General features: G+C 35.8%; 1 protein-coding gene across 2 annotated transcripts in view; it reads right to left on the bottom strand.

The window, feature by feature from the left end:
- Positions 1 to 18897, bottom strand: part of SGCZ (sarcoglycan zeta) — a 422745-nt gene that overhangs the window by 172291 nt on the left and 231557 nt on the right. For both annotated transcript variants that reach the window (XM_069573132.1, XM_069573133.1), the window contains exon 2: positions 12860 to 12961. In XM_069573132.1, the coding sequence (XP_069429233.1) occupies positions 12860 to 12961 (102 nt within the window). The remainder of the gene's footprint in view (positions 1 to 12859; positions 12962 to 18897) is intronic.

Here is an 18897-nt window from a genome sequence, read left to right as displayed (position 1 = left end):
TCGGAAAAATGGGAAATAGTAGCTACAGGGCCATTCTTGGGCTGATGATATTTAGGAACAAGGACATTTGAAACCTGAGAGTCTGGAAACGGATCTCCATGCATCTGTACCCCATACGTAGTCCTGGAACACCCACAGGGGTATGCCCGCCTGCATCAGACTGTTGCCTTATAGAATTCCTCAACCAAATTGTTCTACTCAATGTTTCCTGAAAAACCTTTGTCTTCTATAAACTATTTCCTTGCTTCTAAAGGTATCTAATTTGGAATCCAAAGTTCAATCATTCTTCAAAGTCCAGCCCTCCTGCTTTCATATGGAAGCATACTAGCTTGATACATGGATAGCGATTTAGTGTGGAGGACCCAATTTAAAGTAAAAATATCATCACTAAGATTGTTCCCATACATAGTTCCTAGGCCTGCCATCTAAGGACAAGGAACTACAAAATAAAAAATACCGTGCTTCCCTTTTTTCAAGGTTTGCTATCTCGTTACCCCACATCTTTTCTGGGGGGAGCAGTAAGCGCAGGGCAAGTGCTCCTCTATGTGTGTACGTTCTGGTGGAGAGCGAGACGGGACACTGTAGGTAATTGGCTTGTTTGTTTATAAAAACAACTGAATTTGAAGTAATGAAAGAATCTTCATGTCCTTGGAAGGCTTCTGCAGTGTGTGAGAAAAACACCAGTGAGAAGACAATAGCATCATTTTGGAAACAATATATGGTAATCAGTACTCCTTTTAGAGCCTGTCCACACTTTTTTTTTTTTTTTTAATCCATGAACTACTGCATTTCTAGAACCAAGCTCACCTACACTTACATATTTAACAACATCAAACTGTGTCCTAGCTTAATGAGGATTTCCTACTGTGGCATTTTTTGTCTTATTTTTAAACAAGGTTCATTGTGTTCAAATTATCCATATGCTTTCTTCTGCGGGTCTAGATCAGCACGCCAAACACAGAAATAGCAATATAGATTTCCTGAATAATATGTAAAAACTTATTTTGAGGAATATTATGAATTGTTTTTAAAAATATTTTATCTTGGTAATTAAAGATAATTTTTTTTATTTGGACATTAAGACATTTTAATTAGTTTAATGTATCTTCTGCTGGCTCAAATGTTTTAATTTTCCTTTCAAATAAACATTTTCAGTGGTCAAATCAGACTATCTATAGAGCTACCTAATCAATATTCTTTCTTTAAATCTGGAATATTTTTTACATTTATGAATGGTTTAAAAGCAATGAATCAGAATGGAGAATTTAGGTTTGAGCCACAGTATTAATATTTTTCTTTGGACAATTTGAGACAGCTAAATTGGCATTTGCAAATGAAGACAATATCTCCTCCTATTTAGCAGTATCAATTAAATAAGTTAATATGTACAAATATGTTTTGTGAACTGCAAAGCTTAATGCTCAGGGTTATTAAACATTATTCAGTAGTGAGGCAGGCAGTTTCAGTGTTTTTATCAGTTGACAAATGGTTGAGGAACATGTGAACTATGAATGGAGGTTCGTGACATTGTACAGGAGACAGGGATCAAGACCATTCCCAAGAAAAAGAAATGCAAAAAAGTAAAATGGCTGTCTGAGGAGGCCTTACAAATAGCTGTGAAAAGAAGGGAAGTGAAAAGCAAAGGAGAAAAGGGAAGACACACCCATTTGAATACATAGATCCAAAGAATAGCAAGGAGAGATACAAAAGCCTTCCTCAGTGATCAATGCAAAGAAATAGAAGAAAACAATAGAATGCGAAAGACTAGAGATCTCTTCAAGAAAATTAGAGACACCAAGGGAACATTTCATGTAAAGATGGGCTCGATAAAGGACAGAAATGGCAGGGACCTAACAGAAGCAGAAGATATTAAGAAGAGGTGGCAAGGATACACAGAAGAACTATACAAAAAAGATCTTCACAACCCAGATAATCATGATGGTATAATCACTCACATAAAGCCAGACATCCTGGAATGTGAAGTCAAGTGGGCCTTAGAAAGCATCACTATGAACAAAGCTAGTGGAGGTGATGGAATTCCAGTTGAGCTCTTTCAAATCCTGAAAGATGATGCTGTGAAAGTGCTGCACTCAATAGGCCAGCAAATTTGGAAAACTCAGCAGTGGCCACAGGACTGGAAAAGGTCAGTTTTCATTCCAATCCGAAAGAAAGGCAATGCCAAAGAATGTTCAAAGTACCACACAGTTGCACTCATCTCACACGCTAGTAAAGTAATGCTCAAAATTCTCCAAGCCAGGCTTCAGAAATACGTGAACTGTGAACTCCCTGATGTTCAAGCTGGTTTTAGAAAAGGCAGAGGAACCAGAGATCAAACTGCCAACATCTGCTGGATCATGGAAAAAGCAAGAGAGTTCCAGAAAAACATGTATTTCTGCTTTATTGACTATGCCAAAGCCTTTGACTGTGTGGATCACAATAACCTGTGGAAAATTCTGAAAGAGATGGGAATACCAGACCACCTGACCTGCCTCTTGAGAAACCTGTATGCAGGTCAGGAAGCAACAGTTAGAACTGCACATGGAACAACAGACTGGTTCCAAATAGGAAAAGGAGTACGTCAAGGCTGTATATTGTCACCCTGATTATTTAACTTCTATACAGAGTACATCATGAGAAACGCTAGGCTGGAAGAAGCACAAGCTGGAATCAAGATTGCTGAGAGAAATATCAACAACCTCAGATATGCAGATGACACCACCCTTATGGCAGAAAGTGAAGAACAACTATAGAGCCTCTTGATGAAAGTGAAAGAGGAGAGTGAAAAAGTTGGCTTAAAGCTCAACATTCAGAAAACTAAGATCATGGCATCTGGTCCCATCACTTCATGGCAAATAGATGGGGAAACAGTGTAAATAGTGTCAGACTTTATTTTTCGGGGCTCCAAAATCACTGCAGATGTTGATTTCAGCCATGAATTTAACAGGTGCTTGCTCATTTGAAGCAAAGTTATGACCAACCTAGACAGCATATTAAAAAGCAGAGACATTTCTTTGCCAACCAATGTTCATCTAGTCAAGGCTATGGTTTTTCCAGTGGTTGTGTATGGATGTGAGAATTGGACTATAAAGAAAGCTGAGCACAGAAGAATTGATGCTTTTGAACTGTTGTGTTGTAGAAGACTCTTGAGAGTTACTTAAACTGCAAGGAGATCCAACCAGTCCATCCTAAAGGAAATCAGTCTTGAATATTCATTGGAAGGACTGATGTTGAAGCTGAAACTCCAATACTTTGGCCACCTGATGTGAAGAGCTGACTCATTTGAAAAGACCCTGATGCTGGGAAACATTGAGGGCAGGAGGAGAAGAGGACGACAGAGGATGAGATGGTTGGATGGCATCACCGACTCAATGGCCATGGGTTTGGGTGGACTCTGGGAGTTGGTGATGGACAGGGAGGCCTGGCGTGCTTCCCTTCTTGGGGTCGCAAAGAGTCGGACACGACTGAGCGACTGAACTGAACTGAACAGAGAGACTGAACTGAACTGAGGGACATGTATGAACCAGTTAAAAATGTATGTATTTATTTCTATCCTTATATTCAGATATTTTCCTCAGGTTTTTTTGGATTTTACAAAGATGTCTGAATTTACATATATTAAAAAGCACTTAGCTGCACAAATGTGTTACCTTTTCTGTATTCACTACTAGCCTTCCTTAACTAGCATGTAATGTAATCTTGATAAAGAGGCTCAGATGAATCATTTGTAGATATTTGGTAAATACAACAGAAGAGGTTTAAGTTTATCAAAAGTGAGGAAAGTAAATTGGTACAACCACTGTGGAGAATAGTTTGGAGATTCTTTAAAAACCTAAAAACAGAGCTACCATATGATCCAGCAATCCTACTCCTGGGCATATACCTGGAAGAAACTGTAATTTGAAAGGATATATACACCCTAATGTCCATTGCAGCACTATTAAAAATAGCCAGGACATGGAAGCTAACTAAATGGTCATCAACAGAGGAATGGATAAAGAAGATGTACACACACACACACACACACAGACACACACACACACACACACACATATAATGGAATATTACTTAGTCATAAAAAGAATGAAAGAGTGTTATTTGGAGCAACATGGATGAACTTAGAGGTTGTCATACTGAATGAAGTAAGTCACAGAGAAAGCCAAATATCACATGATATTGCTTATATGTGGAATTTTAAAAAATGGTACTGAGGAATCTATTTGCAAAACAGAAATTGAGTCACAGACATAAAAAAACTAGCTTAAGGGTACCAAGGGGGAAGTGGGGAGAGGGATAATTTGGGAGATAGCGACTGACATATACACAGTATTATATATAAAATAGATAACTAATAAGAACCTACTGTACAGCACAGGAAACTCTATTCATACCTTGTAATGACCTGTACGGGATTAAAATCTAAAAAAGAGTGGATATATGTATATGCATAACTAACTCACTTTGCTGTTCACTTGAAACTAACACAACTTTGTAAATCAACTATATTTCAATTGAAAAAAAAAACTGAGGAACTTAAAGTCCTATATTTCTAGTCCTGACAGATTGTAAATATTTACAGCAATTATTTATTTAGAATAGCAGGTCTACAATTTACAGAAACACCTGTGGAAGAAACTTTTACAAAAACTAGGTGGCTAGAACAAGAAGCAGTGACTTGGGATGTGAATTCTGGCTCACTTTTGAGTCCTCAGACCTTGAACATCTCATTTAAATTCTCTAAGTCTTGAGGTAAAGTATCTGCAAAATGAGAATAAAGTTATCTGCTCTGCTCACTTCACAAGGTTGTTGCTTTGACATTTAGATATCTTTACATGGAATTCACTGAATATATCAATTAAGAGAAATAATAAATATTACATTGATAAATATTTTAAAATATGGGGGAAAATATTGATTTCTGAACAAGCTAATAACAGGATGGATTTTCAGACTTCCTATTAATTGACCCATCAGAAACAGTTCTACATTCTATCAACCTCTTTCCTTTCAGGATACCATACTCTTTTGGTTTTCTTCCTTCTTCACCAGTCTCCCCTTCTTAGTCTGTGGTTGGTTCTTACACTTCTTTCTAAACTCTTCAATACTGGGGTAAAGGATTATAGGAAACATAGACAGAATGTCCAATATTCTATCCACACTCACTGATACTCTTGTTTGATCTCATGTATTTAAATTAGATAATAATAGCTATGGGTATTAATGTTGATATTAAAATGTCTCTAATTTGAGTCTTTAAATTATTCCTCAACATGAAATACACACAGACATCTTGCTAACTTGAATTGCCTGCTCTTCTAGTAGGCAAAATTAATAGCTCCAAAATTGTGCTCAAAATCTTCACCCACTCCCTGCTTTGCTCCAAACTGGCTAATAGTGACTACTCAGAACAAAAAACCTTGATATTATACTAGGATCTCTCTTATTCTTACATCCCATTTGCAATGGGTTAGGAAATCCTTGGAGAAGGAAATGGCAACCCACTCCAGTACTCTTGCCTGGAGAATCCCATGGATGGAGGAGCCTGGTAGGCTACATACAGTTCATGGGGTCGTGAAGAGTCAGACACAACTGAGTGACTTCACTTTCACTTTTCACTCTCATGCGTTGGAGAAGGAAATGGCAACCCTCTCCAGTGTTCTTGCCTAGAGAATCCCAGGGACAGAGGAGCCTGGTGGGCTGCTGTCTATGGAGTCGCACAGAGTTGGACACGACTGAAGTGACTTAGCATTAGCAGTAACAGCAAATCCTTAAATTGTTATTTCTAAATATACTGTTTTTACTCATTATACTCATCACATGCTGCTGCTGCTGGGGTTGCCATTTCCTTCCCCAATGCATGAGAGTGAAAAGTGAAAGTGAAGTCACTGAGTCGTGTCCAACTCTCATCGACCCCATGGACTGTAGCACACCAGGCTCCTCCATCCATGGGATTTTCCAGGAAAGAGTACTGGAGTGGGGTGCCATTGCCTTCTCCAATACTCATTACATAGTAAAAATTAAATAAGTTAAAATATTTAAAGCATTTAGTATACTATTTGGCTTTCATTAAAAATAATAAGTAATACTATTCCTCATGTTAGATTCTGTGGTAAAGGCTTTACATTTTATCTCTCCTAACAATAACCAAAATACTCTATCTAGTCTCTAAAAATATTAGGGGCTATTATAAACTTTATTTTACAGATGACTAAAGAAAGACCCAAAGAGGTTAAATAAGGTAACTAGTCTCAACTACTAAGTAACAGAGACAGGATTTGAAGCCAGGAACTGGACTTCAGAAATTTACTCTATGCTGAATGTTAGCTTGTATTAAAATCCATTATCTATCTGAACAGCCACAAAAATGATTTGAAATATAATAGAAATGAAAAAAAAATCAAGAAAATGGCCAACTGACATTTACAACACCAAAAGGCACAGCTTTTCTCCACAAGCACAAAGGCAAAGGGAAGAAGTAATGGAAAATTCATCGCCACATGCAACATGAACCATAAAGTGATTGTAAGAAACTTGTAATGCTTATATGAAAAAGAATGTTAAAGAATGTTTCTGAGCAACACAAAGTAAGTTCTCAAAAAAAAAATTCAGGAGAGAAGCCATATTCTTAGACAGAAAAATCTCAGAACTATAAAGATGTCAATTTTATCAAATTAAATGCAGCCATAATTAAGTTTACAGCTGAAACTTTTATGAGACTTGACAGCTGATTAATAAATTCTTTTGGAAGAGAAAATGCACACTAGTCAAAAGGTTTTGAAAAAGAGCAATAACACGGAACTTGGTGTAACAGTCCCTTAAATTTACAGTTTAGTTTTAGTCGAAATATATTGATAGAACACGTAGAGGGACCAGAAGTAAATATATGCGCATTTAGTAATGTAGTATATCAGGAAAGGTGTATTTAATCAGTGATGGGAAAAAATGGAGTATTCAAGTTATGGTATTGGGGGCTATTGGTCATGAAGGAAATGAGCATAGGAAGGAAAGAAGGCAGGGAGGGAGAGCAAGAGAAAGAGAAAGGAGAACAGAGAGAGCAAGCAAGAGAAAGAATAAAGAAAGGAAAGAGGGATGGAGGAAGGGTCCTACCTAATAGAATACATCAAAATAGAAAAGTCTCAAAAACTTTCTCACTACCAAACAAATAAAATGATAATTTTTTCTTTTAAAAATGAAATTTTATTGGAACAGCCAAGGATTTATTCATACAAATGTATGCTACAAACATGAAAAAGTGAAAGCCGAGGAAAGATTACTTCACAGCAGCAAATAGTATGCCTCCCTGACCTATCTTCATCCATATCCCAGAAGAAATGAAGGAATGGTGATATATTCTGAAAATATAGAGAAAAGTTTAACCCAAATCAACTAATTTGGATAGAGGAAAGAAGGTGGTAGAGTAGACAGTACTGGGAAAAAACAAAACAAAACAAAAAAAACCTAACAGACTGTATATGTCATTGGAAGACATCTACAGAGGCAGAAAGGGCCACGAACTCCCATGGAACTAAGATAGTCCAAGTCTGGTTGGTACAGGCATTTACTCACAGTTTGGCTGCCCCTTCCCATCAGCAATGTCTCCAGGGAAACAAAGCTGCTAGACAGTAATTCTCTACCTCAAATGTGGTAGAGGCTCATTAGGGATGATGCAAACTAGGGAAGGAAAGTGCTGCCAGTTTTAGTATTGAAAACTTTAGATTTTAATAAAACCAGAGCTCAAAGACAATAAAATAACCTATAAAGATTTAAAAGACTATGGACCTAAGGCAAATTCTGACAACACCCTGGTAAATAAAATACATGAATTAGATAGAGCAAAGGCAAAATTAACATGGAGAAAAATAAACTAATGGTATAGAAGAAAGACTCTAGATAATAACTTCCTTCTATCAGAGAAAACATACGAAGTTTAAAATAATTAGAGAAATTATAATAGCTGCAGAGGATAAAAAAGATCATAAGAATTATTGCTTTCTCTGAAGACCTCAACAAATGGAACTGAATGATATTGAGTGATATAATAGAGAAAAGGTCCCTGAAATGAAAGAAGCGAAATGGCAAAAATGTATCAGGCATCCAGGCAGAACACGCCTGGCATCAACAGGAGAAAAATGCCAGGCTTTCCTGAGACTTTTACTGGCAATATCCGGTGCTAGAATTTTATAGAGCAATGAGGTAACAGGAAAAGAAGAGATGAACCATTAATAATATTCCAGAAAAGAATAAAGACAATAGAAACCTTTCTCGTGAAATATTTCAAGGAACAGCAAACAAACAAACAAAACTAATTAACAATGAAATGCAAGCAAGGAAGAATGATTTGAATAGTAAAATCAGTCCTGGATAATCCATAATAAAAGAAGGACTGGTGGTGAGACTGACGGCCATCTGTATGTAAAATTAAGACCACAGTGCCAAGGCAATTAAACAAGCAGAACAGAATGTAAATATTATGGACTCTGACAAAGTTAAGTATATAATTATTTAAAAAAAAACCTGAAAATGAATAGGGGTGAAGACAAATTGGAGGAAAGCTAATCACCTCAAATAGCACGGCAGGGAGTTAATGAACACTGTCTGAAATTAAAATATGGGGCTAATGCATCCAGCTTCTTAATGGTATTCATCATCTTTTATTCTTAACCATAAAGATAAGTTTAGAGAAAAGTTTCGCCTTTCTCATGGTGAAAAAATATTTAAGGTCAGCAATTCTTTCCAATTTGTTTCTGTTTATTTCTTCTCTTTAATTATGTATATTATACTAATTATAAATAGCAGGTACATTGATCAATATATTGATCTTTTCATTTGTGCAAATCTATACATAACTGTCATGATATTCACCAAATGTTAACTGTTTTGTTTTGTTTTGTGTTTTTTTTCCTGAGTGTAAAGATTTTGGGACAATTTGTGTGTGTGTTTCAACTTAAATAAGACACTAGAGTAAAATAATTAGCCCCATCTGCATTAAACATCTGAATGTGAAATCACAGTGATAAGAATGCTAATAACAAAAAGATTATAGAAGCTTACAGGTATCTATTTGTATGGATTGGTTTTGCAAGAGAGAAAGGAACCTGAGTAGAGATTTTCCAGGGCGGCTGAGGAACACAGGGTCAGGAGAGTATCATGCTGTGTAAGCAAGAGAGAGGTGTGTTGAGCTTGCCTGGCCCCATGCCTTTGTGTCTGAACTCTAAAGAACTGAACACAGGAGGTGAAAACCTGATTATAACCAAGAACCCAGTTAGCATCAGAGCTTCGAAGCCAAATGAAATGACTGGAAGAAAAGGGAAGGTAGAATCTTGCTCATAGATCTGCTAATGCAGAATCCTGAAAAATGCACATTTGTTTGCTTTGCTGTGGAGTTACTGGAATTGGAATTAACTGGTAGTTGTCCCCGACACAATTATCTGCCTGTCATGCAGGATGCTGGGGTGGGGGGCAGTGGTGAGGTACCAGCTTAACTGAGGATCCTTAAACAAGGAAAAAAAAGAAAAAATACAAAAAACAAAAAACTAAGAGAAGTGTTCAGCTAAAATCAAATGAAGTTATTGTTGCTGTTGTTCAGTCAGCAAGTCGTGTCTAACTCCATGAATTGCAGCACGCCAGGCTTCTCTGTCCATCACTATCCCCCCGAGTTTGCTCAAACAGTGAAGTTGGACAATATTTAAAATTGCCCTAGAGAACTCAAGATGCAAATTTTTTCCAGTAGGAATTAGTGAAATGTAGATAGTTTAACCATCTCAGTACTCTGAATTTTTGAAATCTTGAGAAACATTTAAATTACATTAAAAAGCTGGTGATACAAGTCTTAAATTCCTGATCATTTAAATATTTAACCTAATGGACTGCATGCATTAAAGTCCCATTCAGAATATTATATATAAGGTCAAATTCCATATTCTTTGAATATTTTGTACCCAAAGAAAATTACACACTTAACCTCACAAATGTTGAGTACCTACTCTATGAAAATAATGTTAATTTTGAAGATGCATTGAATTCTAAGATATTTTAAACATACAACATGCTTTTCTGTGTGTGCTGATATGATCAACCACTTTAAAAGGTTGTTTTCTTAAAAGCATGAAGAAGAGAGTAAACTTCATTGGGTAATAACAGAGCTTCAGATGTCTATAGAATTTTGGTGGTGAGTACAGGGCCTGTGAGCTTGTAGGGTAGAAGCAGCCCATGATTTATTAAGTTAGGAAGTTAGGTGCTTATGTCTATGGGCAACTGCACTTTCTGACCAATAGAAATGAACTACCTTTCTACAGGATTAAATAACTACATAACTAGAAAATAAATTTCAGAGTGGAATACTGGCTAAATATAAAGACGGCAATCCACTGGCCTTAGTGCAGGAAGGCACACACACACATAAATACACACAAGTCAAAATTGCAGGAAAAAAATTTGCACAAATCAAAATTTAATACACTTCTATTTTTCTCAAGTAATTAAATTCTCATAATTACATTTTGAATTTATTAGATTTTCTTATCTTACCTACAGGAACTTTGATACTTTATCACAAAAACATTTGACTATATGAAAATGTGCAGAAAGATTGAAATGCACAATGGAATTTAAAAAATGATGTAAAATCTCATCTCTACAAGTATTACTGAGTATTTTGTGTGTTTTTTTAACCTAAGAATTAGGCATTTTGATCAGTTTCTACCAAACTCATATTATTCATGAGAAAATGAAGGCTCAGGAACATTGTGGCTGACTTTTTAAAACAGTGCATAAACTTAACGGCAGAGAAAAAACAACTGCATGCGTTCAGGGTAAGAGAGTCTTAGTGTGGAGCCTGCTTATAAAAGATACATTTTTCTCCTTAGTTTAAATATTTATTTTTGTGGCATATGGGTAGAGACATTTTCAAGGAGTAAATGAGTCTCTTTTTTTGTTCTCAAACCAGACCTCCAGTCTGACTGCTAATGGAGCATGCTCCCTCCTGCCTGGGCGGTAACACACTTCACAGGTACTGAGAGGCAAAGGATAATGAGAGGAGAAGCGCCAGGGCTGGGGATGGGAAAGGGAGCATACGGATTTCAATCAATACGGTAGGTTTCAGAAGTGCTGGTGAACTTTCCCAGGGATAAAGGTTAGAAAGCCCATCTGTCACTACCTCACATTTAAATGCTATAACAGTAAATTCCTTCTTATTTGGTCCACAGATGCAGTGAACATACATCACAGGTTCTTAGGAGAATCCTTGTTTACACCTGTTGCTATACTCTCAAAAATGTTCCTACTGAGAAGGTAAATTTTATGATCCTCCTACTGACAGGGACCTTGACAATCCTTCTCTAAACTGTACTCTAAGGAAGATACTCCAAATTGATCTAAAACGGCTTTGAAAATAAATCTTTTTTTTTTGGGGGGGGGTGGGGTCATCCCTGGATTTATCAATAGGATATATTTTCAAAGATGTTCCTGCCTATGATGACTCTCACCTTTGTCCTGTGTTAAGTACTATTTTTTATTTTCATGTATGAGTTTGGATTTCTTCAAATATGAAATTATTTAATAGTGCCAAACACAAGAAGGAATCAGAAAATAACTGAGTGGTGATGACTTCCAATCAAAGGAAAGATGCTAATATGTGTTAGCATGCAATTTTTTCAGTTTTCACAAAAATAAAAAAGAACACCACCAAACTTTTAAATCTAATTGGTTTTGTTTGTTTATTCATGTAAGGTCAGGTGTGCATAAGGATCTATTGTGTTATTTATTCTCTGACCAAAATCTAGAAAATAATTTTAATAAAAAATTTCCAATACCCAGAGTAGCAGTCACTATAGTATATATAATACATTAGGAAGCATTGCGGTTCACACATAACAAAATGAAAGTTAAATGTAATATAATTATCCTATTTAGAATTTTTATAGAAAAGAATCTGTTGTTCTGTGTTCACTTTGATATTTAAGGGAAAAAATAGCCTTGAAGTAGATGATAAAATTTTGGCTTACTGTGCAACTCATTTGCTAATATATTATATTGATAACATTCAAACATTATTCTAGTCTAAAATAGACTTTGATATTTATGAAATAAGGTTAATAATAGTTCCATATGTTATATAACAATCTTTCTAATCATTATTAAATGATTAAATGATTATTAAATGTTTTATTAAATTAATTTCCACACATACACACTTTTTCCAGGGGAGTGCCTATTACATTTGAAAGAGTCTAGTGAGATTTTGATGTACCAAAGATACTACCTTTTGAGAAATAACACACTTAAGCCAAAAGAAGCAACGTTAAGCTATAATGTTTTGCTTTGTAGCATGCTGCCAGCTGATAAAATACACATAGCATACACACATACATACACATTTGAATGAGTAAATATTCTTACTGGTTTTAAATAATGTAGATCCAGAAATAAACTTAATTTCTGTACTAAGACTTTTGGTCACCTCTTTAAAAAAAATGCATGTCCATTAAAGCTGAAAAGATGTATAATATATTGAGTTAGAATCATTTATTCAAGCCAAGGTACTTGCAAAAATTACTCAAAATACATTAAATGCCCCTTTTGGAATGACTATAACTGGATTTTTAATGTCAGAGGGGCATATTTTATAGACTAACAAAAGCAACACTGCAGTTAAATTCAAAAAGGCTCTCTAATTTATCAGTTTGAAACTAACCTTATCCATGGGTTTTTCAATTGCTTCATTGTTTTGATTTCTTCAAATAAGTCTTAGCATAGAGTAACTAAATGCATACTGAAGAGTTAAGGGGGTTTTGTCTTCCTATTTCAAGCTAAAACATAACCTCTAAATTATCTTTTACAGTAAGCCAAAGCCAGTATCACATACCTTTCGGGAATGAATTTCTTTCACATACAATGGAAGTAGAAACTCAGATATACCTTCAAGTCGGATTCCCTTCTTGGTGACTCTCAGATTTCCCATACCATCCTACAAGCAATGAAATATAGTTCACTTTTAGGTTAACTGGAGAATGAATAATTGGCCATAATTTTCTTAGGCCCAAATTGAGAAAACAGTAAGCTCAAATCCGTGATGATTTAAGGAAAATGAGAGGCTGAATCTACTTAATGAATGATTGCAGCAGTTGGCATGCATATAGTGGGCTCTGTGTAAAATGAACAGGAAAAGAGGAGTATAAAGGACCTGGTAGCTTCTTTTCAGTCTAATAGAGACTAGGACTCATTTGTGAATAACTCCTATACTTTCTTCATGCACTAACACTTTTAATTATTTATTAGGCATAATTACACTTACTTCCTGATTATTAAAAACAACTTAATGTTTGCAGAGAGATCTAATGATATTTTACATGACAGTTATACACATATTTCTACTATAAATGCTCACATTTGTACAAGCAATTAATGATTGACTAGTGTAAGTAAGCATGGTGTCCCAGTATTTTAATCATGGGTAACACTTATGTCCTTTTTTTAAGAAAATAATACTCCACGAGTATGATAAAACAGGGCACAAATAATATCTATGAGGCAAAAATTAAAAATAGTAAGAACAGAATACTGATAGGTGTCAAAGAAAGGAGATTTCACATCTGGTTGGAGAGTACACCATTTCTCATGGAGGAGACCATGATAAAGACCTTAAGAATATGGAGTTTCAATAAGAGATGTCCTTAGAGGGAGGAAGGAATTGACTATTCTGGTCACAGTCAGGAAATAGCATTCTACCCAACCTGGCTAATGAAATATCATGAGTGAAAACAATTAGGAGTACGTTTTGAGGTCAGAGAAAGGAAAGCCCTGAGCGTAGAGCTAAGGAATCTGTATGTATTGATACAACAGCCTCCAAGAGAAGGAACACAAAAAGTTCTTGAATAGCTCAATGGCTTGAAATGATCTGAGTTACACTTTAAGGAAAATCTGGTAGAAGTACTATGTGGAGCTATCTGACAGTGTCAGAAATAATGCACAGCCCTGTAATAAGTGAGAGGAGTGTGGTGGAAGAGCAACTTTCAAGACCTGGTGACTAATTTTTTCTTGAGATACTGAAAAGGGGGCCATGTGCGATTGATCCAAGGGTTCACAACTATGACTATAGAAGGACAAGTAATGAGTTTTACAATTGGAATAGGGAAATCTGTAAGTTCAATGGCAAAAATAAGTTCAGCTTTGAGCTTTCTAACTATACTTCCAGAAGTATCACAAAAAATTCAGAATTTTATTCACCAACCAACACATCTGTAGAAAGCAGGCTGGGGAGCAACAGTTGCTTTGGTCTTGCTTGACTTTATCATGATGGAAGAACAAGTTCTATGTGGGAAAAAATGTATATAAAAACAAGGGAGAAACTCTTAGGTAATGAGTAGGCCTGTAGGTTGGAAAGACATATTCTTTATATTCTGGGAGGCTGGGATTAGTAGAAGAGGAAAGGCAACAGATTCAGATAGTCCTAGCCTCTACCCTCTGCTCTGACCTCAAAAGAAAGCCAGGGAAATAGTGGAACAATGGATAGAATTTTGAATAAGAACTGAAGGCCTTTTTTCTTTAACTCAGATAAACAAAAACACTAAGAAGAGAAATGGAAATATTTTGAGGTGGAGAAATGTCAGTCTTCTCATGGAAGGAGAAAATAACTGATTCCGGTTGAATTGAACTTTGGATCAAACAGAGGAATTCACTTCTTGAGCTTCAACTTTTTATCAGCTTGAACTTCAAGCTGACACTGAAAATGCCTAATAGGGAAATGAACTAATTTTTTCTAACATGAAAATTTCAATCATCACTGAAGACAAATTCTGATGAGAAAACAGGCATACTTGTTTCACTCTGAGACAGAACTAATTTATACCAGTTTTATAACATCCTCTTTCCCTTTTGAAACTGAAGTTTCTGATATAGATATTAGTTACAGATCATTCATTCACTGACTCTTAAGAGTTTTGCAATAGTATTCAACAGAAACATGCAGAATTAACAGTGATAGAGTTTCAAAACTGAGGATATATTAGACAGGAATGGCAAAAAGTCATAGGAATGTGGTGTCCTAAAGTAGCAAAAGATTATGTCCCTCAAATGGCTATTATTTTTCTTATTAAGTAGAGACAAGTAAAGCCAGAAAAATAGAATTAGGTTGCAAAAATAGCACAGAACAAAGAATATCAACAGGTGAAAATTAATGATCAAGTTCAATAGAGGTTAAAAATATAAGAAATGCTAAGACAGGTTTGTCATCAGAAATTGGAAACTCAGATTTTGAAATCTTGAAGGTGAGGATATTTCCAGACATGATAAGGTCTGGAGGACACAGAAGCTACAAAAGTAGACTGGAGACAGAATTCTTTTAGTACTAAAATAGTAGTACATATAAAGTGATGAGTGGCCTTCAAATATTGTTTTGTTTCAGAGGGGTTTTCTTGAGTTAATCTCACACAGTGGCTGTCCAGGTATGTTCTCAAATGCCTACCTGAAAGAAGTGTTCTGAAGTGCTCCTATGAAGTTGCTTTGCAAATGTTTAAGGCAAGTGCTAGACTATTTCAATATGCCAGCAAATTTGGAAAACTCAGCCATGGCCACAGGACTGGAAAAGGTCAGTTTTCATTCCAATCCAAAAGAAAGGCAATGCCAAAAGAATGCTAAAACTATCCCACGATTGCACTAATTTCATACACTAGCAAAATAATGCAAAATTCTCCAAGCCAGGCTTCAAGAGTATGTGAACCGTGAACTTCCAGAAGCTCAAGCTGGATTTAGAAAAGGCAGAGGAGCCAGAGATCAAATTGCCAATATCCATTGGATCATTGCAAAAGGAAGAGAGTACCAGAAAAATATTTACCTCTGCGTTATTGACTATGCCAAAGCCTCTGACTGTGTGGACCATAACAAACTCTGGAAAATTCTAGAAAGAGATGGGAATACCTGACCACTTGACTTCCCTTTGAGAAATCTGTATGCAGGTCAGGAAGCAACAGTTAGAACTGGACATGGAACAACAGACTGGTTCCAAATAGGGAAAGGAGAACATCAAGGCTGTATATTGTTACCCTGCTTATTTGACATATATACAGAGTACATAATGAGAAATGCTGGGATGGATGAAGCACAAGCTGGAATCAAGATTGCCAGGAGGAATATCAATAACCTCAGATATAGAGACGACACCACCCTTATGGCAGAAAGCAAAGAACTGAAGAGCCTCCTGATGAAAGTGAAAGAGGAGAGGGAAAAAGTTGGCTTAAAGTGCAAAATTCAGAAGACTGAGATCATGGCACCTGGTCCCATCACTTCACGGCAAATAGATGGGGCAACAGTGGAAACAGTGACAGACTTTTTTGGGCTCCAAAATCACTGCAGATGGTGACTATAGCCATGAGATTAAAAGATGCTTGCTCCTTGGAAGAAAAGTTATGACCAAACTAGACAGCATATTCAAAAGCAGAGACAATACTTTGCCAAAAATGTCCATCTAGTCAAAGCTATGGTTTTTACAGTAGTCATGTATGGATGTGAGAGTTGGACTATAAAGAAAGCTGGGAGCCGAAGAATTGATGCTTTTTTTTTTTTAATTTATTTTTTATTTTTTTTTTAGTTTTTAGTTTTTAAATTTTAAATGCTTTTGAACTGTGGTGTTGGAGAAGACTCTTTCTTGAGAGTCCCTTGGACTGCAAAGAGATCCAACCAGTCCATCCTAAAGGAAATCAGCCCTGAATATTCATTGGAAGGACTGATGCTGAAGCTGAAACTCCAGTACTTTGGCCATTGGTAAGAAGAAATGACTCATTTAAAAAGACCCTGATGCTGGGAAAGATTGAAGGCAGGAGGAGATGGGGACGACAGAGGATGAGATGGTTGGATGGCATCACCGACTCAATGGACATGAGTTTGAGTAAGTGCTGGGAGTTAGTGATGGACAGGGAAGCCTGGTGTGTTGCCCATGGGGTTGCAGAATCGGACACAACTGAGTGACTGAACTGAACTATCTCAGGGCAATAGAAACAAATTCTATCATGAATATAATTCACAGTTCAATAGTATTCTTAAAAAATGTTTTCATAAGATGTTTAAAAATAAAAGAACTGGATATCCATATTAAGGGTGCTATTATGTATATTATATGCATATTTAATTTGGGGAAGGTTTGAATCTTAAGATCAGTGTTATCTTTCTATATAACACACAATTTGGGGGAATATAGATATATTTCATTTAAATTAGATAACATGGAACTTCCCTGGGTAAATGCAGAACTGTTACCATAGGTTAGTGTTGTGAACCTAACCTTGCTCCACTATGTTCATCAGTCTTTTTCTGGAAGTTTCTCTATATTATTTACATGTAGTTATAAAACACATGGAACTGTATAATATATATTCACTGTATAATTAACCTGATGTTCACATTCACACCCAAGTCCACCAATAAACTATGAGATGATGAAATAATCTGGTTTCTCTTATCTAGGAGAGTTGGAAAAGTGAATTTCTTCCTACTGTCAGCATAGCTTCTTGTTTCACTGTATTCCTGGTCCCTTCCAATCTAAAGGGAGAAAATAATTTCTGGATTTGCTATTAAGATTGACATTGCCAAAACACCAGAAAATAACAGAATCTAATGCACCTATAGTACAGACCCCAACCTTGGCTGTGCTACCTTCATCCTGTATAAGCTCAAACAGTTTAGCTAAGCATTTTGTACATTAATTTTTGTTATATGTAAAAGGAATAATATTTAGCTATGCGTTTATAGCAAGGATGACATGAGGATGTAAACTGATTAAAATCACGCTTATCTTCTGAGTTCTATATATGTGCAGAAGTACTCAAAAGTTTTAACCATTATTACATTTTATTTGAAATTGTATATTATAATAAAAATTCATATCATTTACTTTCAAGGGATTATACTTGAACTTCAGCAGACATTAAATACATTAAATTTTATCATCATTATAGTTATAATCCATAGTAGGAGAGCTTGGATTCGAAACGTGACTACTATTTACTAACTGTTGCCTTTGGCATATTCTTTATCTAAACCTAAATCATTTTTTAGAAGGATCAGAAAACAATAGTTTTCCTTACATTGATGTCGTAGTAATTTAACAAGATGATATACAAATGCCTAGTTCCTGAAGCTAGCATATTCTTGATAGTTATTCTCTGTAGTTGATTTAAATTAATACTCTGATAATAAATATAATTAATCTCTATTCAACCTACTTCTTTTTATCTATCTCTCCCATTTTTCATTTCTTCCTTTCTATTCCCAAGGGCAATCATCTTCAACCTGGTAACTGCCTTCATACTTAAACTGTGTGGAGTGTAAACTTAACATTGTTTACACTGTTATTTTATTGAATTACTCCTTACATCATCTAAACCCTTGGATTATAGATTTATGCCATTCCTTTAAAATATTTAATGTGCTTTCTAAATAAACCATTATAAATATTATCACTTTTGTGTTAAGGAATAATATTAAAAAATCATCTCTCCTACTGAATCTTTTTTAAATTTATCTTTTTAATTGGTAGAAAATTGTTTCACATTTTTTTATTGTTTTTTGCTGTCCAACAATACAATTCAGTCAGAATTATAATCCTTCCCTTCCTCTTCTCCCTCTCCTTACCCCATCCGACCCCTGCGGGTGATCACAGGGCACCAGGCTGGCTCCCTGTTTTATTTAACAACTCCCCCCTAACTGTCTGTTTCACACGTGATCGTGTATATACGTCAATGCTACTCTCTCAGTTTGCCCCACCCCCGCCTTCCCCTGATGTGTCCACAAGTCAGTTCTCTACTAGGTTCATCAGGACCATTTTCTAGATTCCATATTGATGCATTTATATCCGATACTTGTTTTCTCCTTTCTGATTTCACTCTCTTTTAAGAGGCTCTAGATTCATCC

Source organism: Ovis canadensis, chromosome 26 (assembly GCF_042477335.2).
Source record: "Ovis canadensis isolate MfBH-ARS-UI-01 breed Bighorn chromosome 26, ARS-UI_OviCan_v2, whole genome shotgun sequence".
Classification (NCBI taxonomy): domain Eukaryota; kingdom Metazoa; phylum Chordata; class Mammalia; order Artiodactyla; family Bovidae; genus Ovis; species Ovis canadensis.
The sequence above is the reverse complement of the archived record's forward strand: the minus strand, read 5'-3'. Positions and strand labels throughout refer to the sequence as shown.